The sequence below is a fragment of the Pangasianodon hypophthalmus genome, chromosome 5, assembly GCF_027358585.1.
Source record: "Pangasianodon hypophthalmus isolate fPanHyp1 chromosome 5, fPanHyp1.pri, whole genome shotgun sequence".
Lineage (NCBI taxonomy): Eukaryota > Metazoa > Chordata > Actinopteri > Siluriformes > Pangasiidae > Pangasianodon > Pangasianodon hypophthalmus.
In genome coordinates, this window is record NC_069714.1 from 10,861,008 (window position 1) to 10,871,504 (window position 10,497).

Sequence of the window (10,497 nt, forward strand, 5' to 3'; positions counted from 1 at the left end):
CTGCCATCACAAATGGTTACTGAAACCACTTCTAGACCTACTGATATGAAACTATTCAACAGGAGGACTCACATGACTGAGAACAAAACACAGAGGTATGAAGCTTTATCAGATGACATGAACAATTTACAAAATGGTGCCAAGGGTTTCAGGAAGAAGCTCCTAAAGCCCTTCACAGGATCGTGCTGTATAACCTTTCACCTCATCAGGTTGGTGGACTAGAATGGAGATAGGTGCTGCAAATATTGACTAAGGGGCTGCTTAGGCTGTAAGGTGATATACTGGCCCTGAAGATCACAGCCACTCAACAGGCCATTTGAGTAATCTATTGATGTTTACTAGCTAAAGCACTTAAATATTTTCTAACTATTAAGTGCACCTCATGACAGGTTGGCAAATGGGAGAATCTGAATTGTTACCCTTATCAGATGAGTTCTGTAAGATTGTTACTCACATTAACACACTTCCCATACAGAATGGATTTGGTTATCTGATCAGTCTGAAAGGATGGTGCTATTTTCTCTGTTCACATCTATATCCTCCTTGGAAGCAGCACAGACATCTGTTAACACTTAGCATATATTTACTGTATATCGTTTAACAAGAAACCATAAATATTTTGTAGCTTGTTGCATTATACAGGAATGAAGTATGTTGGTTTTTAAATGTACATTAGAGCTGTTGTTTCAACATACCTGGCCATTTCCTCTTCCTTACACCAGCCTGCATGCTTGTATGAAGTATTGAAAAGTAAAGGCATCTCTTATGAATACCAGTGTAACACTCACAGGAAACAACTATCAAATACTATCAAAAGAGCTAACTGAAATTCCATTTTGTTTGTTTGTGTGTTTTCAAATTTTTAGTGGTTAATTTGGCTGTTGTCAAGATGTAAATTGGACTGTTTTGCAATCATGCATTTTTACCACAGGGTGGTGTGTAATGCTAGGAAAACTGCACCATGGCATTTACTGTTCAGCAAACCTTGTTGTGATATCTACATTTACATTTATAGCATTTGGTCATTAAATCTACATCCAGATTTCTGTAAATCTGCTTTGTGACAATATCTAATGTTAAGCCCTCATACAAATAAAATTGAGTTTAAAAAAAATTGACCAAAAAGTCTTATTTTTTAAATGTCTTACACATCACTGTCTCAGTAGGAAAAAAATTCTATACAATAATTTTCCAGAGCATTAAATGTTACAGAGACATTTTAGTATGGCTTTAAAGAAAATTCACAAGTACCATGTTAATTAATAGACCACTTTTCAGATTACTAAAAAGAAACAAACAAAACATATATGTATATATAAGTGGCACTTTCTGGGATTACCTGAATAGACAACCAAATAAAACAGCCAAAGAAGAACTAAGCTTAGAACAACCTACCAGCCAATTTCCTTATGAAACCACATGACAGTGGCAAAGGATGTCACACAAAAATGATTTCAGTTAGTTTCTTTTAGTGTTTAGTGCTCTTTGTAGTTTTTTTATGTTTAGAAACATTTCATATATATGACAAAGTGTGAGGGCTGATCATTTGTGTAGGCTACAATAAAATGTTTACATTAGTGATGTCAAGATACTTTACATACCACTTTTAAATGACAAGATACAATACCTCTCAGAGAGCCATACCGCTTTTGTGTGTATGGTGGTCTATAAATAAACAGGATGTGCTTGTGAGAAAGGTGTTGAGATGAGAGGACAGAGGATGCTGAGAATGAGGCTTTAACATCACCAGACAGATCTGAGTACTGGGGCCATTTCCTGTTAGTAAAGGGGCTTCTGTACACAGACAAATGTGCAAAGTAGAGTGCTACACAACCCTTCAGTGAAGCTCAGCAACAAGAATTCAAGACTTCCAGACACATTTCTGGATTCTCAGGGAATGTAATGGCAGTGTTCAAGGATTCCCTGCTGTGTCTGGCCTTACTGGTTTCCTGTGCAGGTGAGATTATTTGTGTTCGTCTCTCCATTTTTATTTCTACCATTAACAATAATCATGTCTCCATTAAAGTCATGTAGGCCAGAGCTCATTAATATATAGTTTCATCGATGAGGATAATTATCATGAATAAATGGAATCTAATGTCTGACAGAATTTGCAATACAAAAACATGGTTTGGGTTTATACATCTCAGAGAATTAGAAAAGACTGTTGAGGCTTTTCCGCTCAGCCAGCAATATAGAAAGGCTGTGCGTAACACACATTTGTTCCATTTCAACACTTGCACTCGTCTTTTTTCTCATGTTTCACTGATTGCATAGATTCATATTCTCAGATATGGTTTTTAGCTTTTACACTGTGTCTTTTTTACTACCATGTTGCAACAATATTGTCGTTATTATTTTCTTACACTGTTGTCGGGAAAACAAGCCTTAAACAGCCAGACTGTTTGTGTAAACCTGAAATCATCACACAGGGAATGTTTGATTGGTAAAGCTACATGCATTGTGATATCACCAAATCATTTTCATAGTTCTCAGTGTTCCACCAAAATACCATTCCATATCATAAATCATTTATTTTCTATAGGTTTTTAATTATTACACTGGTTATGTGCAATATCTTAAAGGCATTTCATTATTATTATTATTATTATTATTATTATTATTATTATTATTATTGGTTCATTCATAATAAATATCTTAGTAGTGGTTGAGAGAACAAAATCCATAATGTATTCAATCATTTGCCATCCTATTTGAGATGTTTTTGTTGTCATGAAGAGACCATTGCCTTAGGGTTAAGTATTAATATGTAGATGGAGAGGTTTTAGTAATGAATTTTTAAAAAGCTCCTATCTGCATTTGGTGTATATAACATCATTAGGCTTCAAGTGTATAACTTACTTGCTTTATGTCAATATACTCAAAATCTAAAATTTTCTTTTTGCTTAGAAGTATCAGTAAAATATATAAAGTACCCCACATATTATACCCCACAAGTTATATATATAAAATATAATATAATGTAATATAATATTCTTATTTGTATTATTCATCTTCCAAAATGACATTCTGTTCAGGTTCCATCCTCATCGTTTTTCATACAACAATTTGAATTTTTAGAATTCAGATTAATGAAACATATGCCACTGTGTAAGACCAATGCAAATTTTGTTTTTGTTTACTGTCAGAAATACATACTTATACTGTTTTTCATTGTCATACAATAGAAGCAAATCTTTTTCTAAATAACATAACATGAAATGTTTTTGTGCGCATTCAAATAATGGAATGTGAATTAGTGAGGTATGTCTTCTTGTATTAATGTTTTATTCAATAATTATTAATATAGCAGGACTTTCTTGACATTTGATACTTTGCAAAGCAGTAAACAACTAAGAAATACTTAATCCTGAGATGATTGCGCAAAAAATGCTTGACATGATGAACAGTATACTTTAGTTCTATGAAATGCATGTCTGAGGAGGTTTAACGTCTCTTTTTTCAGCACTAGTAAAATAATTTCTCCTACGTTGTGTTTAGGATATAATCAGTTACAACACTGAATCTAGATCAGTTTTTTATTCCATTACAACCATTTACTAAATAATAGTGCTTTGGCACTTAATACAATAAATACAAAATGCTAACTCATTTTAAAATCCCTTAATAAAATTTATGTGTAATTCACTGCTCTCATCCTCCTTACTTTCCTGTTCATTAGTCTGTTCATTAACAATTCATTTTAAGTGTCTTGCTGACTTCTGTTTTAGAAGTTATTAAGAATTGTGGTAATGTAGGTACCTTTCACTTTAGTGTCTGATTCAACAACTATGTAATACATTTTCAGGAATGAAAAATGTATATGTGTAATTTGAATTAATTATGGTGCACAAGAAAATGTACTTTGCTATTACTTTCTGCTAACATGAGGTCAGCATGTAACCACTAACCTCAAGCCCCCATTAGCACTGGCATCAAAATACAGTGCAGCATATAAACCATCAGCATCTATCTTTCACCGTTTCATGAAAAACCACTGAGCTACATTCTGAAGTCACCCCATAGCATGGAAATACTCTAGCCATGTCTGTGACAGGAAGACATGCACTTAGCAGAAGACAGTGTTTAAATCATGACTGAGCACACTCTCCAGTTCATAGTAACACCAAGTGAACTGAACACACCAGGCACCCAGTGTCCTTGGCGTCTCACTATAATACTATTATTTTCACAATAATGTTAGGAGATTTTCTCTCTCCAGTCACTTTGCGACTAAGGGTACATGGCCATTTATTCTTTTTTTTTTAGTTCTTTATCCTGTAAGAAATTCACTTATTTCAATATTTCTTCCAGGCCAAAATTCATTCTTCTAGCCACAAAGCCACAGACAGCTAATGATGTGACACTTGGTGATACAGCTCAGCTCGGCATCTCATGCCAAGAGCTCCAGTGCAAACCCTCTATTTATACTCAACTTTCATTCTCCATAATGGGCACACAATTATAATTCTGTTGCTCAGAAAAAAAAAAGTTGATTTTGCTTTTTTAGACAAATTAGGTTAGTCCTAAAAAAAAAGGCAATATTTATTTCAATACTACGTTTATTTCTTATCATCATCACAGAGGCCTCATTAGCAAGAAACAAATAAAGAGACCATTTTAAACTTTGATAGATACATTTCGAGTTTCACATCCTTAGGACAAAATGAAGGGAATAAAGAAGACATTTATTTCATTAGGTTTTCTACTTTATCACAATAAATACAAATGGTTACTAATACTAAATACAAAAAATACTAATACTGATAAAATCTTCCTTTGGAAACTTTTGAACTGAATGTGATATAGATGTTCTCAAAAAACTTGGATGCCCCTATACAACTGCCTCCAAATTCCTCAGATCATCTGGCCAACTTTTGGATATTATCTGTTCTAAAATTCACCCTCTCACATTCTTCTTGATATAGCGTATCAGTTATAACTCCACCCGATGTCATACACTGCGTTCTTTAGATTAGTTCTGGAGACTAAGAGGGTAATTGCAATTCTTCTTTTCAAAATTTTTAGTGTGATTTTGCCTCATATTTTGGATGTTGTCCTGTTGCAGGATACACCCATATTTCATCTTTAACACTGAAAGAAAGAAAGAAAGAAAGGATATAAACAAACAAACAAATTATTATTATTATTATTATTATTATTATTATTATTATTAGTGGTAGTAGTAGAAGACATAAATAAATAAATAAATAAACAAATAAATAAACAAATAAATAAATAAATAAATAAATAAATCCTTGTTTGTTAATAAATAGATGAACATTTCCCTTTTTTTCCATTCAGAACTATTAGGGATGCACACATTTGCTTGAACTATAAGTCATCTTCATAGTTTAGATTTTTACAAAAATTAATAGATAAACATAAATTTTATTCTAGATGTCGTGGATTAGTTAGACCTTTAATGTTTATTATTCTGTTATAATATAGAGTAGTCATGCAGTATATATTAATCTGTCCTGTTTGAAACATGGAAAGACTTGCCATCCTTTTTTATTACTTTCTTTTTTTTTAATTTTATTTTTCATATTCATACTTTGTTTCAGTGGTAATTAGGGAATATATTAGTTAACAATTAGTAGGTATTTCATTACTGTTCTAAAGTTTTCACGTATCTGCACTACAGATTTTCTTTCACTTAAAAACAGAGCTATTAGCTTATGTTAGTTAGCTTTAGTGAATATTTGCTGACGTTCCCTGGTCCATCACTATTTCTTTCTCATTTGTGATTCTTCCTTGTGCTTCAGCTTTAACCCTTTATGTAAGACTGTGTAGTTTTACACTGTAAAATTTTGAAGCTGCAGTAGAACTTTACTTTTACTTAAGTATTTTTATAGATAATATTTGCACTTTATTCTTGTATTCTTGTACTTTCTCCACCTTTAATAGCTTTCTTTGTCCTCTTTGCAGAGGCCACAAACATCAATGACCCCATTGTCTGCTATGTGCTGGATGCAGTTCTGCTCTTCTACTGCATTGTTTTCACTGCACTGTACTTTAAACTTAAGGTGAGACTGTTACGTAGCCAATGGATGACCGATTATTCATTCCTGTTGAGTGCTTTTGTCTAAACCATCTTCTAACTCACCTTTTAGTTTGAAAAAACGAGGACCTTTGTCGTGGCACCTGACACATCTCCTAGCACGGTGAGTTACTGTGTTGTGTATTTCTTAGTGCAGTTGGGCAACATTTCTGGCAATAGTGTGTCAGTGTTTGTGCAAGCATAAGCATTCATTACTATTATCTTCTACTATAATCTGGTCTGTATTTTCCATAAGTAACTTTTGCATCATTCGTGTGACTCATTTAATCTACTTCTGTGTCTTATAAAATTCAGAATCAAGCACCACAAGATGAGGGGCAATATGAGGTAAGTTGAATTCAACACACACAACAAGTACACACACAACATTACCTGAAATTGGCGCATGGTCTAAAAAGGCTAATAACGTCTGACTAATAACAGAGCTAGTTTTCATTATATGAAGGGTCTGATCAAGCCTAATCTTACATTGCAGTGTAAATGCTGGTGGTGGTGCAGAATAATATCAAAGTATGTGATAAGCATAAGACAATGATTCATGCATTTTGTATATCTAGTCTAAGATTTTAATACCAAGATTTTGACAATTAGCTGAATTCCTAATAATCTATTATGTATAATTTGGCAACTGTAACTTCTGCTGTGCTTTATTTCACTACGTACTTTCCCAAATGCATGTAATGACACAATAACACAAACGTAAAAGTATTATTTGAAACGTTAAAACTGAATAGTAGCCAGGAATTCTATTAGGTTATTCTTTGAATTTTTACTTAAACACAATATCAATGTGTTTATATATCTATGGCTAAATACAGTATAAATCATTACTATTCATATAATACATTATTTGAGTACCTTTCATTTTAATACATGTACACACAGTAATAATAATAATAATAATAATAATAATAATAAAGATTATTATTATTATTATTATTATTATTATTATTATTACTATTATTATTTAGCACTTTGTGAAGAATAGCAGAGAATAAATAACATTAAAAAAAATAAATAAATAAAAAATAACCATAATATCAAAAGGTTGCTTCACCATTCTTTACCCGGGTAGAGGATATGAGCAGCATACTTCAGTTTTTTTCTTTTCTTTTTTTTTCTTTTTTTTTTCTTTTGCTAGAACATGTAAAAATTTGTGCATCAGCATTTTGTACTCTCTGTAAACTAGTGATAGAGCTCCTGGCATCTGTAAGTTCACTATCAGCAGTATCAGAGAACATCATGTTTCTAAGGTGATAGAATGCTGTCAATGAACATTAACAATTGTTTAATTATTAACCTCTACATAGTTATGAAAACTTATTGCATGATGGCCATCTTCAGAACATGATCATTATGTTACATTCTATAAAATTTCAAACAGTGTCTTTTTCTGAGTCCTTTTTTAGTGTCAAATCACGGCTTTTCAGCACCAGTGGGTGTGGAGTGATTGCCTAATTCATGTCTAATACATTCTCCTACATGAACTGACAAATGGCAAATGTGTCTAGCATGTCTCATTAGTTTTATTGGATAAATCCTTTTTTTTGTTTTTGGATGTCCATCCTGCATCATTAGCCCCTAAAGATACCAGTTACCCACTGAAGTCTCATACAGCCAGATGGTGTTGTCTCATGAGTACCTGCTCTGTGGCAAATTACCTACACTACTGAGACATTTTACCGAGCACAATACACATAAAGGATTCAAATCCCAGTCATACCACAGGCATCCAGAGTGACACTAGCCGATCATGGGTAACTAAAGTAAATTTGATAAAAAGTTATTAGTTGTCTATTATTGTTGTCAACTATAAATAACATTTTCTTGATTTGGGAAAGACACTGTCGTTTTGAAACATAGTTAGATTCAGTGCACATCTGGGTCACAGCACATCTGGTTCAGGAGTTGAATAAAGTTGTGCTCTGCAGATTGCTATTTGTTATTATTATGTGTATGAATGAAAAATTGCTTCTTTTTACTTTTTTATTTTTACTGTTTTCCAACGTTTCCAGGGAATACTGGTTCAGTTCACATTAAAAAAAATGTATTATTATTTTGAGCACTAAACACATACAAATACATGTATAAGTTAGACACAGAGGCCCTCTGGTGGAGGTCTACTGAAGGGCAGGAAGCTCATCAGGGATGTTTCATTAGTAAAACCAGCTTGGTTGTGTTCTGTATCTGTAGGCACTGGTAGGACAGTCAAATGATGATTATCAGGAAATCCAAACGAAAAGCAAGGTATGTGTACAAAGAATTGTTATTCTTATTCCTTGTGACGAATAATTTAAACCTCAGAGTTTGGAAAAGACTTTTACCATTATGTCTGTATGTTTCCACAGCCTCCCAAAAAAAAGAGCAAAGCCAAAGAGGTGAGTTTCCTCATTCTGCACTGCATTAGGGATCCAAATGTTGTGCTTAAACTGTTTCATTGTCTGTTGCCTCCTTGTAGCCTAAAAGCAAGAGCAATGCAGCAGAAGCCATTGAGATGAAGTCCGTCCCTCCCTTACCAACACGCAACTGAGCCAGTCCACACAAGACTGCTTTAAATTCTTCAAGGATTTTTTTTTCTCCACTTCATCATAACATCTGCTCATTTAACTGGGCATCTGTACATTTTTGCACATTTCATCCAGTGGAAAATTCCAGAGGCTACTGCTGATTATGTGCAATCTGCCTATTTGCTTGCAAAATAACTATATTAATTTATGTAGCTTTTAAAAAAGTATATATTAGCTGAAAGAATTAATTTCATTTATACCCCAATGCTGTTGAATTCTCGAATCTGATTGGTCAGAAGGTGTTGATTAATTTTCTGTAACAGCACAGCTCTGGGAGTAGTGCCGGCTGAAAGGCAAATCACAGGTTTATATTAATACTTTATAGAGTCTGTAGTAACAATTCACTCACAGGGATGTATGGCATATGGCAGACGCTCCACATAATAATCGATAAGAACCCAAGCCTGATAATAAATCAGTTTAAAAATATGTTGTTATATAACAAGTACAACATCTAATTGTTGATGTGGTCAAGTTATCTGCAAGATGTTTATTTAACATTTATGGAAGGAGTCTTGGGTGTCGGTGCTTTATGAAATTTTCCAGCATGAGAAAGTCATTAGGACAGCTGCACTTTGTGGTTTCTTGGTAGCACGACCAGTTGCGTTTTTCTTTTTTAAATTATTGTCTTATTAATTTCAAGAGAGAGGAAAAAAAGAGGAATTTGTCAAGGAATGAGTATTGTTGTGAGAGCTGTTTATAATTAAACTATAACAAGGAAATAACTAGTTTCATGGCCGTTCCAAACATATAATTATAAATTTTATTAACTGCAACTACTAAATGTAATGGTTAAAAAGTATGACGTTCATTAATAAATTAAAAAAGTGTAATTGTTGGCAAACAGCAGTAGTATAAAAAATAAAACAGTTCAATAACAAGTATTTAAAGAATAAAAAATGACAGGGTGTGCTGTTATAAGAAATTAATCAACATCAGAATGGTGTGATGCCACTCCAGTGTTAATTATTTTCCTATAACATCACACCCTGTCATTTTTAATTCTTTATTTACTTGTCATTGTTCTCAGTATTAATATACTAAGATCAATCAATATCACTGTACTTACATCAATAGTTTAATGGTGAAGAGGACTACATGGTAGCCAGAAACAAATAGGAATGTTATTGCTTAAATTAATCATGGTACTGGCCTATCGCGACAACGTTACAATTTTACAACTAAATGTAAGAAACTTATGTTAAAATATAAATGATCTGTTTACAGCCCTGGTGAATTTTGGTCCACCAGATTGTGCTGTAATTCAGAAATCTTGGCCCAAGGGAATTTTCTGACAATATGATATAGAAGTACTCACTGATCATAACATTTTGTGCCTACATGTGTGCTTTTCATGGCCATTTTGATTTCATGGTAAGCAGATTAAAGTCTACTGTAATGATTAAAAAGAAAGCTGATCTCATATCCCAGACACATTTCTAACGTATAGTATCATATTTAAAAATGGGAGGAACAGCTTCTTATGCCAAAGCATGAAAGATATGCTATGCTCTGCTTGTGCACATTAAGCACACTAGAGCCTGGTAGAGCTCAGAACAGGAGAGCTGCCTTCCAAACTAATGGAGTACACTGAGAAGAAATATTTTATCTGGAAAGATACAAGATTGTGTTGCATCACAATCACTATTACATCACATCACAAACTGCGAAACAAGTGGCCATCCACCGCATTAGAGTTCACAGGATTTTTTTTTAACCTGTACAGTGCAGGCTACACATGCAGTTTTTCCATGCAAAAAAGCTATATGTTCTAAGCCTAATTGAAAAAAGTAGGTTATATATTGCTAATAAACACATTTATTCCCACATCTTTGCTGTTTGCTTCATTCTTAATCCATCTTGATT

The 10,497-nt window shown here is 33.2% G+C and overlaps 1 protein-coding gene across 1 annotated transcript; it reads left to right on the forward strand.

Annotated features, from left to right (window-relative positions):
• Positions 1-1,613: 1,613 nt before the first annotated feature.
• Positions 1,614-10,458, forward strand: cd247l (CD247 antigen like). The gene is made up of 7 exons (XM_026948179.3): positions 1,614-1,957; positions 5,932-6,029; positions 6,117-6,167; positions 6,359-6,391; positions 8,258-8,311; positions 8,413-8,442; positions 8,523-10,458. Exons 1-7 carry the CDS (start codon positions 1,903-1,905, stop codon positions 8,592-8,594), a joined length of 393 nt encoding a protein of 130 aa, XP_026803980.1. The 5' UTR covers positions 1,614-1,902; the 3' UTR covers positions 8,595-10,458.
• Positions 10,459-10,497: the final 39 nt, after the last annotated feature.